The sequence below is a fragment of the Culex quinquefasciatus genome, chromosome 3 (assembly GCF_015732765.1).
Source record: "Culex quinquefasciatus strain JHB chromosome 3, VPISU_Cqui_1.0_pri_paternal, whole genome shotgun sequence".
Lineage (NCBI taxonomy): Eukaryota > Metazoa > Arthropoda > Insecta > Diptera > Culicidae > Culex > Culex quinquefasciatus.
The window spans coordinates 55097415-55118254 of record NC_051863.1 but is presented as its reverse complement, the minus strand read 5'-3'; the positions used below and the strand labels follow the sequence as shown (position 1 = coordinate 55118254).

The window sequence follows — 20840 nt, the reverse complement described above, 5'->3', positions numbered from 1 at the left end:
TGAATTTCGCAAATTCCCGGAAAATATAGAAAGATTGGACCACTGGGTGCTGAGATACAGCGGTCTTAAGAAAAAGAAACAGGAAAATTGAAGTTTTTTGAGTCTCACCGAAACAACCCTCAATTTTCTAATGTCGATATTTCAGCAACTAATGATCGGAATTTCAATGTTAAAATATGAACCAATTGTAAAATTTTTCTTTTCGAAAACAATACTTTGAAAAAAAAAATCAAAACTTAAATTTTATAAGGGCGTAATATTGAATGTTTGGCCTTTTTGAAATGTTAGTCTTAATTAAAAAAAAATATTTGTTTGGTGACTCTGTGGTTAAGCTAAGGGTAAAAATGTCACGTTATTATTAACAAGAAATGAATTTTAAATGGGTACAACTTGACAACCCTGCACGATATCAATTTAATGTAGGTACTTTTCGATTGCAAATTTAATATTACATCTTAAAATAATATTTAACAAAGTTTAGTTATTCGAACCAAGTTCAAAAGTTGGCAACACTGCTGAATTAATTTCGATCAACCTATGCTCAAAAGCTGGCTTTTTGTCATTTTAAACTTTTCTAGCAAAGATATTTTCCAAAACTAGTTGATTTATTTTCTCAGAGTGTGACATTTTTTGCACATTTTTCTTTAGCAAAACATATCAAAAACTTTGCTGAATACACCAAATTGAATAGAAATCTGTTCTAATGATACCATTTTTGATATTTTTATAGCCTATGACTGTCAAAATTGTATGAAGATTTGTATGGATGAACTAATGATGCAAATGTCTTCGTTGATTGCATCCAAATGAAAAATACAAAAAATGATCTTTTTTCCAAAATGTTGAAAAATTTCTTAGGGGCAAAAAATATTTGAAAGAGTTGCCATTTTTTGTTAGCATTTTTTTTTGCAGACTTTAAACAAACGATTGAAAAGGATTCGCTTCAATCACAAGGCCCTTTTTTAAAATTAGTTCTTCATGATTTGAATTCTTATTATGCATCTTAATATGAAGTGAGATTGTATCGTCCCTCTTACAAAGATTGAAAATAAATTACAACACTGTCAACTATTTTTACCCTCATTGAGTCATAGCTCAAAAGTTGACTTTTTTGCTCCTCTAAAACACATAATAATCAAAATTTCCAAAAAAATCATGTTTTTGCTTGAATTGATTTTTTTGAGTTATAACACGTAATTTTTTTTTATTTTTTAAAGAATATATCTCTTTTTTCCCTGCCCCTGCCCAAATTCATCAGAATTTCCATTCTCAAGATTCAGATTCTTGAATATTTCGATTGATTTGGACAACTGTAAAAATTGTGTGCAAACATGTATGCTTAACGTATGAGCAATTCTCTTCCAAAACCGGAAATGGATTTTATTTGTATTTTTTGATTTGACTCAAACTTTGTGGAGGCCTTCCCTATACCCAAATATGCTATTTTGTGTCATTGGTTCACCCATACAAGTCTCCATACAATTTTGGCAGCTGTCCATACAAAAATGGTATGTAAATATTCAAATAGCTTTTGAGTGAATTTTTTGATCAATTTGGTGTCTTCGGCAAAGTTGTAGGTATTGTTGAGGACTTTTGAGAAAAAAATAGGTACACGGAAAAAAAAATTTGAGGATTTTTTTATCAACTTTATTTTTACTAAAACTCAATTTCCCATTAGAAATGGTGGGCTGTTTGGGTGAGATTTAGAAAACTTCAATTTTCGTGTTTCTTTTTCTTTAAACCGCTGTATCTCAGCAACCAAAGGTCCAATCTTCAATGTCTCTTAGACAATTTTATAGCAAATTTTCTGAACTTTTCAAAAAAAATATTTTTAGAAATGGTCACTCATGGTCACTATTTTTAAAAATTGAAAAACTGCAAATATTTCGATAAAATCAAACTTTCGGTGGCTATATCTAGAAAACGGAGCCCTTTTTCAAAAAATATGTAGAGTACTTTTCGATTGCAAATTCAATTTTGCATTAAAAAATAATGTCAAACTTGTTTTTGCATGAAACTTCGATTTTTTCCAAAAATCACTATTTTTTCAAAAATTCATAACTCGGCGGCAGATTTTTTGACCATGTTTCTCTATGGCTCAAAAGTTGCGGATTTTTGTCCCCTAAAACATATCAAAAAATCTCGAAAATCAAAAAATACGTATTTTGGGAAATTGAGTTCTAGTGAAATAAAAGTTGATAAAAAAATCCTTAAAAAAAAAATTCCGTGTACCTATTTTTTTCTCAATAGTCCTCAACAATACCTACAACTTTGCCAAAGACACCAAATTGATCAGAAAATTCACTCAAAATTTACAGCTGTTTGAATATTTACTTACCATTTTTGTATGGACAGCTGCCAAAATTGTATGGAGACTTGTAAAGTTTGAGTCAAATCAAAAAATACAAAAAATAAAAATGGTCGAAATCGGATTTCGTAGAGAGTTGCTCATATGGCGAAACTTCTTTGGGAATAATTAAGGAATCTACAAAGTTTAAAATAAATCGTAAAGCACGAAAAGAAAATAACAAAAATTGCATACTTCACAGTTGTTAAGGGATGTTTTAAATGCAAAATTATCATATGAAAAAATCTTTTTTTATTAGTTCTAGAACCATAATTTAGTCAAAATTGAAATGAAAAAAGAAAATGAAAAAATAATGGTAATGATAGATGATTGCCTAATAAATTAAAAATTTAATCGAAGCATTAAAAATTCCAAAACATTTAAGCGTAGTTTAAGGGTCACAATCATAAATAAGCCAACGATTTTCATTAGTGTTTCGATTATCTGAATTTTAATTCTGGAGCAACATTTGAAAGGGGCGGTACAACATTGCTCTTACGGCCTTTCGTCCCATTTAAACGCGTATAATGAAAGACCGTAAGAGCGATCCCGAGCAGCCGGAAATAACTTGGGAATATTATTTTTTTTTTATATTTGAAAATACTAGACCAATAAAATGTTAAGTTATTTATAACAAAATTTGTTACTCGTCGTTATGACTTATTTTTTATTTGATTGTTATTGTAAAAACAGACGAATACCATTTTAGTTATTCTTCGAACAAATCTTTGTTATTATTTTTTATTATTTTAACAACTAATCCGATCATCCTAATTAACAGTTGACGGTATTCTTCCATAACAAAAAATGTTATTCCCAAGTTGTTTTTGCTTTCTACCAATGTCAGACTAATAACAAATTTTGTTATGATAATATAAACTGTTTTTAAACTCTCATGCTAAAATGGATTTTTCAAGAAGATTCCATAACACTTTCTGTTATTTTAACAGTGATTGTTATTGAAATGGTATGAAAAAATACCGCCCCTTAAAATGTTGCTCCAGAATTTTAACAAGATCTTCGAATTATCGAGTCTGGACCATATGTAAATTCGTTGTAACTGTAGAATTTATGTTCGCATAATAACCACTCACCTCTTCGAAGTCGCCCGCCCTGAGCGCGTCGGCCGCCTCGGTCGTGCGTTTAATCTCGGTGATGACGTGACGGGCCCGTTTCAGCAGCACCTCGTCAGCTCCCTTCAGTGCTGGGGGGGAGTGGAATTGGGTGTGAAAAATCCACCACGCATCATCAAGACGACATCGTTAAACGGGTTGGTGGGTGATGGTTACACGCCGTCGTCGTTGTTGAGTTAATGAGAAGTGTTGAGATTTTCCGGCCAACAGGTGAGTGAGTGTGTGGGTGTGTGTGAAAATCCGGTAAAATGTAAACCAGGGTATCATTAGGACATGGATGAGAAACTTTTCACCAGTTGATGGAAAACACTTGACAGAGTTGGTTTAAGGAGTTTGGGAAATGTGTACATTTACAGAGAGATAAGGAAACAGAGTTATAAAGTTGTTTCTAAAGGCTAAGTGATAGGAGAAAAATTAAATGAATTCAATTTCGCAGACAGCACTTTATTTCAACCATTATTTTAGTTTTCTACAGGAAACATAATACTTTGAAAATAATGAAAATGTGAAAATGTTAACCAAACCGAACAAAAGTTTTATAAGCTAATAACATAAAATACAAACTACACAGTAAAAAATGGTTTAATTTTAGGAACAGATGTAAAATCATCATTTTTTACTGTAGATAAAAGACAAACTACACAAAACACCTTAAGTGTCATCGAAAACAAATAGTTAAAAGCCATCATAATAGACAATCTCAAAACCATAAATCGCAATTAAGTGACTTAAACTGTACTAAGTTAAATAAAGAATTTATTTAATCAGACTCTCAACAAAGACAAAGAAACTGGTAACACACAATATTTGAAGTAACGCTAACGTTGACGATTTTCTTAGAACTCTACAAATCATTCGAAAGTATTTAATACAATACATACAACTCAACAACAAGCTTTTCATGAGAGAGAACATTAAATACCTCTATACGATGCAGGAAAAAATGAGAAAGGTTGGAGACAAGATCAAAAGACTCATAAAAAAAATATTCTGATTGGAATAAAAATTACACCGATTGGATTGGAAGACAAGACACTTGAGTGAGTTTCTTATAATGTTGTAATGACTGTACAACCCCTCAGGAACCAATGGTCCGATTTCAATGTTAAATATGAAATATTCGTGATTTTTTTCGAGCTTTTCGAAAACAATATTTTCATTTTATTTAATCAAGACTAAAATTTCAAAAATGCGTAATATTGGATGTTTGGCCCTTTTGAAATGTTAGCCTTGCTCAATAGTTGCGTTGCATATAAAAAAAATCTCGAAAATAAAAAAATAGCAATTTCTGGAAATTTAGTCTTTGTGAATAAATAAATAATTTCAAAAATCGGCAAGATTTTTTTTCCGTGTAACTTTGAGCAATTCCATGCCAAATAGGGAATCGGTTGTACCCGACCCTCTCCGATTTCAATGAAACTTTGTAGACATGTTGTCATTCGCTTATATAAGCCATTTTTGTGTATATGGAGCCAGTTCCACTCGATAATGACATTTGAGAAGGGCGTAAGTGTTTTAAATATTTTTGTAATTCGGAATTTAAATATTTCTGTATCTCGAAGCCGTTGCATCGTATCAAAAAGTGGTCAAAGACAAACTTGTAGGAAATTTGACGGGCTTTTCGATAAAAATACACTGAAAGAAAAAAACACCCAACTTTTATGAGATTTTTTGATTTTTAAGTTTAAAAGTCAAATTTGAGGGGCCCACGATTTTTTCGTTCAAATTTTTGTGAAGATAGCCTAAGATGTTACAAAAAGACTCACGAAAAATGCAGGATGGAGCAACTCACCTAAAAAAATACAAAAATCATTTACTTAAACTGTTTTTTTGAAAAGTGCTCTAAACGTCAAAATTTTCAAAAACCGAATACGGGAATCGATTTTCCAGACAATTTTACATAAAGTCTCCATATTGACCATTGTCCTAAGTCCAATCCTTGTAAAGTTACAGCGGTTTTAAAAATAAAAATGTTGAAAAAATAGGTTTTTTGATGGTTTTTGGCAATTTCTATATGGCAGACTTGATTTTTCAGTCTCGTAAATATTTTTACCGGAAAGCTCGTCAAATTTCCATTAAGTTTATCTTTGACAACATTTAAATTGGATGTATGAGCTTGCAGATATAAGCTAATTACATTGCTCATAATTGAAAACATAATATTTTTTCAGTGTAGTATAGTAACCTGGATAGTAAATAAGCTTATATCTGTAAGCCCATACATCCAATTGAAATGTGGTCAAAGACAAACTTATGGGAAATTGGACGAGCTTTCCGGTAAAAATATTTACGAGACTGAAAAATCAAGTCTGCCATATAGAAATTGCCAAAACCATCAAAACCTATTTTTCTACATTTTTATTTTTAAAACCGCTGTAACTTCACAAGGATTGGACTTAGGACAATGGTCAATATGGAGACTTTATGTAAAATTGTCTGGAAAATCGATTCCCGTATTCGGTTTTGAAAATTTTGACGTTTAGAGCACTTTTCAAAAACAGTTTAAGTAAATGATTTTTGTATTTTTTAGGTGAGTTGCTCCATCCTGCATTTTTCGTGAGTCTTTGTAACATCTTAGGCTATCTTCACAAAAATTTGAACGAAAAAAATCGTGGGCCCTCAAATTTGACTTTTAAACTTAAAAATCAAAAATCTCATAAAAGTTGGGTGTTTTTCTTTCAGTGTTTTTATCGAAAAGCCCGTCAAATTTCCTACAAGTTTGTCTTTGACCACTTTTGATACGATGCAACGGCTTCGAGATACAGAAATATTTAAATTCCGAATTCAAATGTCATTATCGTGTGGAACTGGCTCCATATACACAAAAATGGCTTATATAAGCGAAGGATAACATGTCTACAAAGTTTCATTGAAATTGGAGAGGGTCGAGAAAAAAGTACCTGAAAAATTCCTGTTTTGGGCTGGAATTGCTCTATTTGTTTTTTTACAGTCCTCATAAATACCTACAATTTTGCCCAAGACATGGATGTATGGATGTATTAATGACACAAAATGGCTTCTTTGGTCACAAGAAAGTTGTTAGTGCAACAATCACCTTTTTAACTAAAAACTACTTAATTATAAAATGATCCAACTGCCTCTCAAATATACAATTTTTTGCACCCTTAACCGAAATTCCTGAAATTTCCCACCACCAATGTGTGCCTATGCGTGATTGACCCATTTTTTCCCAGTGGATGCCTGATGACCTACCGTCCAGACTCCGCTCGGTGGCCTCGCGGTAACTCTTGAGCCCCATCAGCTGCAGGGCCTGCTGGCACTGCTTGCGCCGCAGCGGGTACTCGCTCGAGGACAGCTCGTGCTTGACGTTCGAGTTGCAGATCAGCACGGCCAGCCCCTCGGCCTCGAACGGGATCTGCTGCACGGAGAGGTTCCTGAGGAAAGAAAAAAAAATAACAATTGTTGTGAATTGCATTTGAAAATTTTAGAAAGACCAGCTGCAATTGTTTCATAAGTTCCCCATTTCTCAAAGCCAATTCTGCTAAATTCAAATGGAAAGGAAACGCATTATCATCGTCAAAGCTTTACGTGTCCGATGATGAAACCTATCTCTTACGAAACAGTTGTTTGGACAACGGCTGCTGGTGCTGGTGCAAGCAGGGAAGGGGTATCGCACACAATGTCCTGGTAGACAAGTTCTGCCCGAGAGGCAGGAACGGTCATCCATGACAACCGGAAAGAGATTATCCTATTTAGCACAACAACTTCAACTCCGGAAAGCACCGGGGACAATATCGAGGGTGGGGTAAGGAATTGCAGCGTGCACGTGTGCTACCAGTTAGAGTAAGTAACCGGTGGCATTTGGTTTTTGTTTTTTTTTTTTGTTTTTTGTTTTTTGTTTTTTGTTTTTTGTTTTTTGTTTTTAGTTTTTTGTTTTTTGTTTTTTGTTTTTTGTTTTTTGTTTTTTGTTTTTTGTTTTTTGTTTTTTGTTTTTTGTTTTTTGTTTTTTGTTTTTTGTTTTTTGTTTTTTGTTTTTTGTTTTTTGTTTTTTGTTTTTTGTTTTTTGTTTTTTGTTTTTTGTTTTTTGTTTTTTGTTTTTTGTTTTTTGTTTTTTGTTTTTTGTTTTTTGTTTTTGCCTTCCTCACTGAGGTAAGGCTATAATCCTGCTCTAAAAATGAACTTTTTATTAAAAGCTCAAAGACCCACCTTCATGTATACATATCGACTCAGAATCGAAAACTGAACAAATGTCTGTGTGTGTTTATGTGTGTGTGTATGTGTGTGTGTATGTGTGTGTATGTATGTATGTGACTAAAATTCTCACTGAGTTTTCTCAGCACTGGCTGAACCGATTTTGATCAAACCAGTTGCAATCGATTTGGTTTTTGGCGATTTTTGAGCGAAACCCCTATCTTCAAACGACGATAACTCAGGAATCACAAATCTTAGAGGGTCGGTCTTAGACTCAATTTTGAAGGAAATCGGACGTAGAATCCATTTCCGTGATCAAAATTTGGATTGAAATATTTGTTCTACCTGTATTGCGCAATTGAAAACTTTAAATGGCCGTATCTCAAAACAGCCCTATTTATTTTTTGAATTTGACCTCACCATCATATTCCCCGGCAAATTTTACATAAGAATCACTTATCGACAGAAAGGAATATGTTTCGTTCCAGAGATATCGAATTTTAAAGTTTTAAGAATTTGAGATTAACTAAATTAGCTTTATTCGCCACATCTGCTAGAAAAACTCGGGCGCGCTGATCAATAATTACTACCTGGTGTTCTGTAAGATGAATAATTTTTATAATTTTATACGATTTTGAGCTAATCAATACCTTGAACAATCTATTTTTTGCTTGAGGAATATTTATTGGGTAATTTTTAATGCACTGTTTTCCTGATCTCAGTGTCATTGAACCTAATTAAGTAAAATTTGAACTTTAAATATTTATTTGCAAATACTTAAGAGTTTTTACATTACAATTTTCGAAAAATTATCTATTATTTTTATATTTTTCCTAGTTCCTCATTTCTTCCCACTTTATCAAATTATGTCTTTTATTTCTTCTTTTATTTAAAGCGAGAACAAATGTAGAGCTGGCTGTAGTAGATGAAATCATGGGTTCTAGAGCTTTTGCCACGTGCGGTAGCAAAATAGAGCCATTCAACAAAAACCCCAAAATCTGCATTACGGTTTGAAGCGGTGTATGCACATCGGAAGGAACCGGTCAAGAAAAATTTCAAATGGGCAGCTGCAGCAGCGAAAGCAAGCCAGAGAGGGTGAAGGAAAGCCCCAAAAAAACGCTCCCTCTCCTTTGTTCTGCTGTTCGTAAAGCTGTTTCTTGACCCCTTTCCTTCCGTTCTGCATACTAGCCTTGAAGATTTATCATATTAAACCGATTTTTTATTTTGTGCCATTTTCATCTGAATAATTGATGATTTTGTTCAATTCTGGTACATTTGATTTCAAAAACAAAACCGTATACTTCTGATACATGTGGACAGCAGCTGTATCGTTTTCCAAAATTTCGAAATGATTGACAATAAAAAAAAAAGATTATTGTTCGGACGGTGTCGAAATCAACACAACTGAGTTTCATCTTTATGTGTGTGTGTGTGTGTGTGTGTGTGTGTGCAACCAACCAAACGGGACCACGCGGTCGCTTCTTACAAATTGAGTTGTTTCCATGTATTTTTAGCTCTCATTCTATACATGCAAATAACTCGCATAGGCATTTGGAAGGTGTTAGCTCTGCCGAGCTTCGGTGACCCATTTCTACGCTGGCTAGCCGAGCGCGAGGTACTTCAGCTTTGTCGACAAGCCCCGCCCTGAAGAACGTTTGGACCAATCGGGTTCAAACGTTATTTAGAACTTCCGAACCCTTGTCAAATGGACAAGGACCCAGCGCGTATATAGTTGATGGTGGTAACAGTATTCCTAATTCCAGTCATAGCTCACCACAAGTCGCGATGGCCTAGTGGTTAGCATTTTTGCTTATCAATCCAAAGGACGGGGGATCGAACCCCGACTCGAGCGACTTTGATTTTTCGTATATGTTCAGAGTTTCAAGATTTATATTTCCTATACTTTCTCGTTGGGAGCAGATGGGAATCGAACCCAGGACCATTCGCTTACAAAGCGAACACCGTAACCAGTCAGCCACGGCCGCTCCTCACAACTGAGTTTCATCTTTATCAGGTAATAAATCAGATTAATCTTTATGATTTTCTGACATTTTTCAGTTTTATACTTTCCAGAAATCCTCCTCCTTAATCATGCTTCACCAATGTTTTATTCATGTTAATTCATATTTTTTAACACGATAATGTATCGTACACATTTTCTTAAGTGTTACTAACCAGATCAATTGCAATTTCCTGCTAGCTCTGCGGGAATTCCATTCTACCCTGTATTGCGTGTCGTTCTTGATCTGTCCTGTGGGCTAATTTACTAATGATTATTTGGAATGAAATCTTATTTCAATAAATAACCAGGTAGCAGTTATTGATCAGCGCGCCCGACTACTTCTAGCAGATGCGTCGAGTGTAGTTGATGTAGGTAATCTCAAATTCATAAAACTTTAAAATTCGATATCTCTGGAACGAAACATATTCCTTTCTGTCGATAAGTGATTCTTATGTAAAATTTGCCGGAGAATACGATGGTGAGGTCAAATTCAAAAAATAAATAGGGCTGTTTTGAGATACGGCCATTTAAAGTTTTCAATTGCGCAATACAGGTAGAAAACATATTTTAATCTAAATTTTGATCACGGAAATGGATTCTACGTCCAATTTTCTTCAAAAATGATTCTAAGACTGATCCTCTAAGATGTGTGGTTTTTGAGTTATCGTCGTTTGAAGATAGAGGTTTCGCTCAAAAATCACCAAAAAGTAATTTTTTTGGGAGGGTACAAAAATGGAGGGGGTGGTACGATTTGGATGAAATTCGGGATTTTTGCATGTTTTGATAGTCTCAACAGCTCTGCCAAATTTGAGCAGAATCGGAGATGGTAATTTTCAAATTTGCATTTTTTCTTGCACACTTCAGGTGGAATGACCCGTATATCATTTTTTTCAGTAAGGTCTGGGACTATTAGTCCCTTTCCATACCTAAAACTTTGTCGAAGACACCAAATAAATCAAAAAATCATTCAAAAGATACACTTTTTAGAATTTTTTTATATCATTTTTGTATGAACAGCTATTAAATTTTTATGAAATATTATATGGACAAACTAATGATGCAAAATGGCTTCTTTGGGCAAACCGAAGGCACCAAAAAAGTTTCAGTCGGATTGAAATTTTCTCAACAAAAATACCGGTTTCGTAGAGAATTTCTCAGAAGAAAAGTATTTAGTGACAGAAACATTGAAAAATCAATCATAAAACTCTACTGTTATGTTTATTCGATTGTCAATCAATCGTCATAACATTGCATCAAAAGGCATTTTCAGATATGCAATCAAATCCGACTAATCTACCTCATGGTAACAACCCTCATCCTACAGAGGTCTTCTTTCTTTGATTGATCCGACACGTGCCCAGTGGGGGGTAAAGTACACGCACACACATCCATTAGGCCCATTTCCGGAGCCGGATTCTTCCGGTTTTGATTTGTCGACAAATGCCCCAGCCCCTTCTCTCTCCTAGTCCAATTTCCAGTGAAAGTCCTTTCAACTTTAGAGAGAGATTAGTTGGCTCAAATGATGCAATCAAGATTACACAAAAAGGGGAACCAGAAGTTGGGGGAAGGGGAGGTCGGAATTCAAACCCAGAAGAACGACGTCAGAATTCATTTGTGTACCTTAATTAAAGAGATATGCATCAAACAATTTGGTCTCGTTTGTGAAACCTGCCATGTGACCATCATCTCAGGGGGACCTGATGGGATGGAGTGTGCATGCGTTTCGGGTCGGTCTTCCCTCCCTCCCTTTTTGGAGCAACAATCTTGGTGATGTTTCGTCCCGTAGGTTTACATTATGGATGAGCTGAGTGCATTGCATAACGTAAAACCAACAAAGCCAAGGTGGGCTGTCCCAACTGACCGTGCCGGGCCCATTGTGTGGTCGTTCTGGCCAACCGTACTGGTTCTGAGGAGAATCGTGTAAGCACATTTCAGGGAATAGTTGCAGAATTTTGTTTCAAGCAAAGTTCAACTTCCCAGAGCATTTCTCAAGAGCATCAGCGCACGCCACTGTAAGACACATAATCCTGTCCCTTCAACATAGAATGCAGCAGCACCGTACTCACCGGCAGTCAATCAGCAGGGCCCGGTCCTTCTGGCCGGCCACCGAGATAAGCTGGTCCATGATCCCGCAGGGCATGTTGGCGAACGTGTGCTCGGCCTTCTGACAGATCAGAGCCTTATCGCCGGTTCTGAGGGGAGAGAGAGGTTAGACATTCAAAAGCAGCATTATATCCGACCCGAAAGAAGCCGTGAGTTTGGTTCTTACTTTTCAAATTTCCTGGCCGTCAGCAGCTCCAGAAAGGTCAGCGTGGCCACCTCCAGGGCGGCACTGCTGGACAGACCGCCGCCGATCGGAACGTTCGTGTGGATGACCGCGTTGAAGCCCGGGATGGACTGGCCAAAGTGGAACATGACACCCTTCACGTAGTTCAACCATCTGGAAGTGGAGGAAACAGGGTTTAATTGTGTTTTGAATTGAAATTTTAAAGTTACGTTAAATACATTTTTCGTTGAAATGCAAAAAGTTCACACTTTTTTAAATTGAGTAGAGCTAAGCTTAAAATAATAAATATTTCCGATAACGACTAGCCACGTACTTGTCGGTCGCCATCGCACAAGATGTTTTTCCAGGGACTCCCCACGAAACAGCATCGGTACGGCTTCGTCGGGAATTAATATCCCTGCACTGAGCAACCAACCAAACATTGGGAACGTGAGATTATGGCCACGCTGATTGCAGTGAAAATTTCGCCGCCCAAAATTGATACATACAACAGAAGAAGGACAAAAGTTAGAGTGTCTAAAATTTAATTTTAAAAGCATCTAGAAGTTTTTAATAAAATTCAAAAATGTATAAATATATATGCCAAACACAAACACAAAAATAAAACAAAATTTAAAACGAAATTTGAGTAACCCTAACGTGCATGTGCATCCAGTTGAGATAATAATGGCCGGCTTGGCGGTGAAACATCACAAACATCGCTCATTGTACCGACCAGGGATGCCAGGTTTTCCCCCCACAGAATCCCCCCCCCCCCACCCCTTCCCAAATACACCACCAGCGTGTGGCAACCGGGACGGGCCGGTTCTTCTTCATTTTCATATTCATGTATTTAAATTAAATAATACGACATCAAAATTCGCGGAAAATTTCGCATAATGAATGTGAGTGTGTGTGTGGGTGCGTGGGTTTGGGTAAACGTGTCCATAATTCATGCAAATTTTAGGCCGCTCCGTGGTGGTGCTCTCAGCCTCTACGAAAACAAAAACAAACCCTGGGAAAACTAGTTCGGGGAAATGGACACTTAAGTGAGCTCATGTCACTGATTTGTATAAGTTGGGTAGAATTAGTCTTTTTGATACACAACATAATTCCAAATAAAGTGCAATGAAATAAATATTTTTTTTTAATTTAATAATAATGGATAGAAAATATAACTTCCAGGCTCAAATTTGGAAGGGGCCTTTGGTCTTTTTGGTGTGGCCTATTTAACTATGATATCTCGCAGCAGTTATTCAATTTCAAACTTCAAAATACAGTATCTCGAGAATTAAAGGGAAAAAATCATCAAAACCATGCAAAAAATTCTTAGGAACACAATTCACAAATTCACAAAAAAAGTTTTACTATGAAGTTTAGTCATGCCTTACTGAAAAACATGAATAGCATTGATGATTTCATATGGGTAATTCTCTACCAACTCACACGAAATCGGGAAAAGTTGCCCCGACCCCGCTTCGATTTGCGTGAAACTTTGTCCTTAGGGGTAACTTTTGTCCCTGATCACGTTCCGTTTTTTGATATCTTGTAACGGAGGGGCGGTACGACCCCTTCCATTTTTGAACATGCGAAAAAAGAGGTGTTTTTCAATAATTTGCAGCCTGAAACGGTGATGAGATAGAAATTTGGTGTCAAGGGGACTTTTGTGTAAAATTAGACGCCCGATTTAATGGAGTACTCAGAATTCCGAATAAACGTGTTTTTCATCGAAAAAAAAGAACACTCAAAAAGTTTTAAAAATTCTCCCGTTTTCCGTAACTCGACTGTAAACACAGTTTTCTTCATGTTTAAAGGATAAATTAACAGGAACCCACTTCTGGAAAAGTTAGGATTTTCGTTGTCCTTTATAGGACCCCCCTAATTTTTGCTTGAAAATGAGCAGTTCTTCGCTTTATTTTAGTATAGTTCCTTAAACTTATATTATTTCGACTTACTGAAGTTAAATAACCAATCAAAAAATGATTGAATAGTTAATTAAATCATAAAATAGAAATGCTTTTTTGTTATGAAAATGCTAGTGGCCATGGCTGATTTCGGAAGACGAAATCAAAACACTTATTTTGGTAAAAAGAACAATTCAATGTCAGTCAACATTGTTTTAAATGATGCAGAACATGCCAAATAAAAGATTTGCAGTCAAAAACACGCTTGAAATTGGGGTTTTATTGATTTTTTCATCAAAAACCCTTCAGAGGGTCCACTATAGGGAAGGAGTCCACTAATGGATAACGTACCCTATCTCAGAAACGAAATGCTCGACTTTTAAAGTCTTAGAGAGAAATTGTGTAGGACATTTTCCAAGCTATAAAAAAATACTTCTTTTGACATACACAAAAATCCAACAGTAAGGACTGGCGCCTTAGCCCACTCGGCCATCAGACCGATGAAAAGCTGTAAGGATAAACGCATATATGAGCTTGACATTTCGGTCAAGTAGGTTTTCCATACTGATGGGCTACATATTTCAGGGTGTAAAATTACATGAAGTTGTATAATATAATGCAATATTTGTTTTACCCCCAGGCCTTTTACATGCAGCTGGATTATTGATCCCTTCACTGTAGAGGGTGACGAGCGGGAATTCCCGGGAAAAAATTCCCGGGAAATCGACCATTTTTTGACCTCTCGAATCCCGGTAAATTTGGTCGAGACTCCCGGGAATTTTTATACACATAAATATCGAAGCAACATTTGAGAAATTCTAAATTGTTTAGAACATTGGGCTTTCTAATTTTCTTATTCAGAAAGAGTAAATTTAAATTTGTCAAAAATTCTAATAATTATAATTGAGATAAGCCAAAACAATGTGGATTCCAAAATTTACCTTACTTAACAGTTATACCCTAGAAATGGAAAACTAAAAAAAAATGAATATGACACATTCTCCGGCAATGTACACCTTAGGATGAAATTTTGAAAAGCGTGTATGAGCTATTTGGATATTTTTCCTCGATTCTAGACTACTTGAAGCTTCAAAAATCAAGGTTTTCATTAATTGAACTTTTGAATATCATTATGTACAAGTTGATTAAGTTATGCAACAATTTGTGATAAAATCAGCGTTTTAAAACATTTTTCTAAAAACTCCTGGTTTTCATCGAAATAAAATCCAAAAATTATTCTTTTGATTGCATTTTGTAGGTTTTTAGATGTGCTAAACGGAAATGTCATGGATTTACATTTTATCTTAAGTTAAGTATTTTTTCAAACCAGTGTAAGTTTAGCATTTTATTGCGTTGCAACGTCACGAAAAAGGGACAGTTGTTTATGTTAACAGAAAATAAACATTCAATCATTTTGATATTTCGGATGCTCTTTGTACTTGGAAAGAGCTTTCTAATGCAACCTAGAGCGACTAAATTGGTTGTCTAGATCCAAAGTTACAACAGGTTTAAGTTTGCGTTGCAACGTCACGAAATTTTAAATCATATTGGTCACATGGCAAAAAAGGTGTCTGCGTAGTTGATCGTTGGAGATCAAAGGATAATAAATATTATATATGTTTTATATAATGTTTCCGAGCCTATTTACAGAAAAATTGTACATGGGTCATTCACAAATTCCGTCACTTAAGTTTGTATGCAACTCGAAAAAACTAGGTATTTTATAAAACTTGTTGAATAAATCAAAATAGACCGATGTTCACAAGGGGGAAAAAATCTAAAACTTTCAAAAAAAAACACGTGGTTACTGGATGGCCCCTTTATGATAAACTGATTTATGTGAGGGTTCATTCTAACACAACGCGACGATTTTTTTTATCGCACACCTTTATGTAGGCCAATTTACGGTGAAATTAAATAATAATCACGTGATTCGTTTTTTTTTACAAACTTTTGTCACTTTGTTGTTGGACGAACCCTTACCTAAATAAGTTGTATGCAATGTTTAGTTGTTCGCAATTAAAAATGTTATGTTGCGCAGGTAAACAGTTTTATTATTTCCTCAAATTTAATTTAAAAAGCACAAAAGTCATCAAAATAAGTTACGTTGTTTCCAGATCACCCCTTAGGGGCCATCAACAAACGATATGGGAACTTTAGTTATAAATTTCTGCCCTCCTGAAAACTTGACGCTCCATACCTCCCTTCTAAAACTTTCACGTGTTTTGTAAATTTCCCAAAACGATTAAAATATTAAGGGAGCGTTCTTGCATTACGTAACAAAACATTTATATTTTTAGACCCCCTCCACCCCCTGGTAATACATTTCCGATACATTTTTGTATAAATCCTCGAACCCCGCCCTCCCCTTGATATTACGGCGTTACGTAATGCATGGACGCCCCATAACATGGATAGAGGAGGTGGGAGGGGGCTGTCCTTCGTGATAATCGAATAATACAAATATTTTTACTTTGAAAATGCTTGGAAAACTTCGTATATCGTACTGCTACTGTGAAAGCGGTAAAGGGGAGGGGGTCTAACATGGGCGGGCCAATCAATTCACATGTCCTTGTACTGTCTTTTAATGTCTTATAATAAAATCATAACCTGAAGTTGCTCAAACTAACAAAAACTATGATTTATTTTGAAACTAAAATTTCGTGACGTTGCAACGCAACGAAAAACCCTGTTTTCAAAAACAGTGCGTTGCAACGTCACGAAATGTTAATGGTCTTTAAAAATCGAGGTTTGATTTTTTCGAAAAACTAATGATTGCATTCAATTTGTTGGCCAATTTTACACTAAAAATGGAAGAAGAACTACAAATTTGCCATTTAACAGAGCAGAGTTAATGGCGAAACATGAATTGGGTCAGGATTGAGAAAAAGTCACGCGTTGCAACGTCACGCTACATATTCCCCTCTCAAAAATAGAATATTCGCTTAAAATAATGTTTCAACATTGTTTCTTATAGGAAATTTAATGTACTTTCCGAATCTGTAATAACATATGTACCTTTTCAATGTATTTTTTTAGTTACAGCCGAAATACTGAAAAAAGAAAAGTCAAAGCGTTGCAACGTCACGGCGGAATGTGTCATATAATTTTTAATTATTATCTCTTAGAGGGAAAAGCCAAGTCAAGATACGTTCAATTTTCATATCCTCCTCTTTTTTTTTGGTGCCAAATAGTCATTTTGTGACTCACATCTACCTTAATATTAAATTATATTTTGAAAAAAATTAAAGCTCTAGCATTGTAAAGTTCAGGTACAGCAATTGTGAACATGCGGGATTTTCTGACAACTGTAAAAATTTCATCAGTGAATATTTACAGTTGATCTTAATTTTCCTTCTTTAAACAACTTTAAATTGTTGTTTTGAGTCGTTATTTATCATATTGTAAAAATGCCACTGCAAGGAAATTTAATATCTGCTACATTTTAACTTAACAACAATCTATTAATAAGTTCATGCAGCTTTTGAAAAATCACTTAGTGCGAATGATGATTCCTAAACATTTGAAACTACAATGTTGGGTCCAAATAAGCGCATTAAACGATCTTGTATAAACAGATTCAGAATGTAGATCAAAAGGAAGAAATAGTCCCTCAATAATGAGGCTACTATAATTTACTTTATATTATTTATTTTTTTACTTTTTTACTAAAATTAACGTTTTATTGAATAATTATTAACTATTTGTAACTAAAATTGCTGAAAAAAAAACAAATTTATTATTATTCTTTTTAAATTATTGACACTTTTGGCATAATTGAAAAAAAAATCCCGGGTCCCGGGAATTCCCGGGAAATTGCAAAATTCAACTATCGATTCTCGGGATATTGAAAATCTTGAGAATCGTCACCCTCGACTTCACTGTAACTTGGATTTTGCCCGTAGTTTTCTCTCGCACTTTTAACAACAAGAATTCACAAAACTAGGCAACCGCTCGTTGTTTATTTACATTTCCAGTCGCAGTTTCCACCAAACTGGACATTCGCACTTCAAAACTGCGAGCTGGAAAACCTCGGCTCGCTTTGATCATTTTTGAAGAAACTCAAAACATCTCAAGCCAGTCTGACAAGTCGCTATAGTGCGATCAGTAGCAATAATTTAGTGCGAAGTCCGAGTTAGTAGGAATTGCGCAATATTACACAGAATTTCATAAAATAATGCAAAGTTTATTTTACACCCAGGCCTTTTACACGCAACTGGATTACTACTTTTTTAGCTGTGTACGGAATGCATGGACAGAGTTTTATCCAAATCAAAAAATTAAAATGTATAAATCACGTAAAAATTTGCAAAATCGAACACACAAAAAAAAATTCGGGGTGTTACATAAGTTCTGATGTAACACTTTTGCACGTCATAGAACATTTAAAGTTAAATGAAATTTGATGTAAATTTACGAAAAATTGTACGTAAAAACATGATTTTACGTGTGATTCAACCGTTTACGTAGAACTCAAGTTTGCATCAACTTTCGAGTACATTTAAATTTTTTCTGTGTATAGCACTTCTGGAGTTTTTATTAAAAGGTCCAATGAACCAAATTTTCAGTTTTTGCTGTTTAAATGTTTTTTAAATACCCCTGACTCAAGGCGGTTTCAAAAACACCCAAAAAACAAAAGCTGGAAAATTGGTATATTGGACCTTTAAGAAAACTCCAGACTTCTATATTAATATCATGAAATAATATCAAGGTTTAATTTTTCAGAAACAGCAGACACAATTTTAGAGCATCAAATTTTCCGGGTTTACAAAATTTTCGGGCGACGGGAAAAAAGGAATGGAAAAATATACAAATTTTCTAATTTAATATGGTATCTTTTGAATTGTACCAAATCAAAAAATATAATTTGTATTTACAAAGAAGTATTCATTTTTAGGTCAAATTTAAAATTTGGAGTAAAATCCATGCTCCAACCATAAAAATGCTTTTAAATTTATCTTTGTGACCGATTCGAGGGAATATGTTTGAGAATACACATAAAGTTCATGCAAATCATGTTTTTCATGGCAAATAACTTGTTCTAGATCCAGTCTCACTGGTTTCAGCTTATGATAAATGAATAAAATCATTAGTTTCATCTGGAAAATCTAACTTATCGTGCTTTTTCACTTGAAGCACAATTTTGTTAAATCACAACTCAATGTTTGCCGTCGAATATGAAACTGAGATTTTTTATGATTTTTAAGGCTGCTGCAAATATTTTTGAAAATTTGCATCCTTTCACCCTTCATGACGGTCCTAAATATAAAGGGGCGAAAAAAAATCTAAACACTTTGAAATTTCAAAGTATTTTTAAATTCAACCAGCTGATTTTTTTTAAATGCGTTTTTCTCAATTAAGGTCTTGACCAGAGGGCGTTATTATCATATATTCAAATGATTTAACAACAATTTTAGCTAAAAAAAAGTTACCAAAAAAAAACTTTATTTTCATTCCATAATTTAGAAATTTTTGTTGCCAAACAAAAAAGCAAACTCTATTCCCAGTGTGAATGGTTTGGATATAAATATTATCTGAAATAAATCTGAAATGAATTTGATTTTTTTCTGATTATTTCAATATAAAAAGTAGGTTGAAATAAATAAAATCAAGTTAGGTCTTCTAATGATTTTTTGTAAATATTCAAAACATTGCCCAGTGGTCCAGACGCAAAATTAAGTGGAAAATTGATTTTCCAAAAAAATGGTAAAGTTTTGGAGCTTTGGTGTCTTTAGAAGAGTTGCTGCAAATAAAAAAGGCGAAAACTTTTGGTTTGGTTGAAAATAAGGGTGGTTCACGGTGATTTTGAAAATCTAACTTTTCAGGAATATTTTTTGTCATGTAGAAAGTTGTTAGGCCTCCTGCAATCTGAGCAAACCTTCAAAAATCAGTTTTTTTGAACATGGCAATTCAGGGTTAAGTTTTAAAAAAGTGATATTCGAGACACTTTTAGAGCTATAAAAGCAAAAAATTTTATTTTGGACAAACCAATTTGAACTTTTGACCCTTAAAAGTTACAGCCATTTTAAGGTAAAAAAAATTAAATGTCACGATAAGGCGCAAATCAAATTTTAAGCGCTAGGTTGCATTTAGAAGGGGAGATCCAACACAAACGCTGAAGAAATCTCAGGGTTGTTTTTCTTCAAACTCGAGATATCTTCATTTGAAAAAGTCTAATTGTCAAGGGAAAACCATATGGGACAACCCTAACGAAATTAAAATATTGCCCAAATATATGTATTTCTTTGTAATTTTGCCCACTGAATCTGCCTTTAGGATTGATCATATTTTGGGTTTCCATGAAAAAAACAAAATGGCATTGGCATACGTTTTTAGACTAGTCTTAAATCAAATTTTCTGTGCACTTAGTTTGCAAAAAGTTTTAAAATTCATATGAAAATATTTCTGGATCTTATGTGTAACCCATATATGATGGAAGTGAAGAAATTCACTTAGTTTTAAGCCAGTGGTTTTTTTTTTTTTCAAAATGCCTGATTTTTTCCATAATAATTGAAATTTCGTCACACTTTCCGCAAAACCCGATGGTGGAAATTTTCACTCGGTTGTCCACGTTTTGGCCACTTTAGCACCCACCCCTTTGGGTATACTCGTGGTGCATAAAATGCAAAAGAGCACATGTGCATGGGATGATGCTGAACAATATATGATGATGTATGTAAACACACACACACACGCGCACGCATGCATTTGCCGGGTCTGGTCTGGTCGGAAAATTGATTAATTTTATTCGGTGGTTTTTCCGGGCTGGAAAACACACACTCAACCCCACACAATTCATCTCTTGGGAACGGGAAGCTTTTCCTGACGTTGGAAAGCTGTTTTATGCGTGCAAGGCCGGCGTTTTGCGACTGTGTGTGGATCATTGCTGATAACGAGAGAGAGTGAGGGACTATTTTTGGAACATACGTGGGAGTGCTTTTTGCCCAAACGACATGTGTTCGATACACACACACACTCCTTGGGAAAACAATACCGATTGTGTGGATGTTGTTGGTCAGCTGCTGCCTGCTCATAT

At 34.8% G+C, this 20840-nt stretch overlaps 1 protein-coding gene across 2 annotated transcripts in view; it reads right to left on the bottom strand.

Moving 5' to 3' along the window:
• LOC6048632 (galactokinase) overlaps positions 1-20840 on the bottom strand; it is a 112334-nt gene that overhangs the window by 9120 nt on the left and 82374 nt on the right. For both annotated transcript variants that reach the window (XM_038262851.1, XM_038262850.1), the window contains exons 4-7: positions 11904-12074; positions 11701-11826; positions 6694-6875; positions 3442-3551 (exon numbers count right to left, since the gene is read on the bottom strand). In XM_038262851.1, the coding sequence (XP_038118779.1) occupies positions 3442-3551; positions 6694-6875; positions 11701-11826; positions 11904-12074 (589 nt within the window). The remainder of the gene's footprint in view (positions 1-3441; positions 3552-6693; positions 6876-11700; positions 11827-11903; positions 12075-20840) is intronic.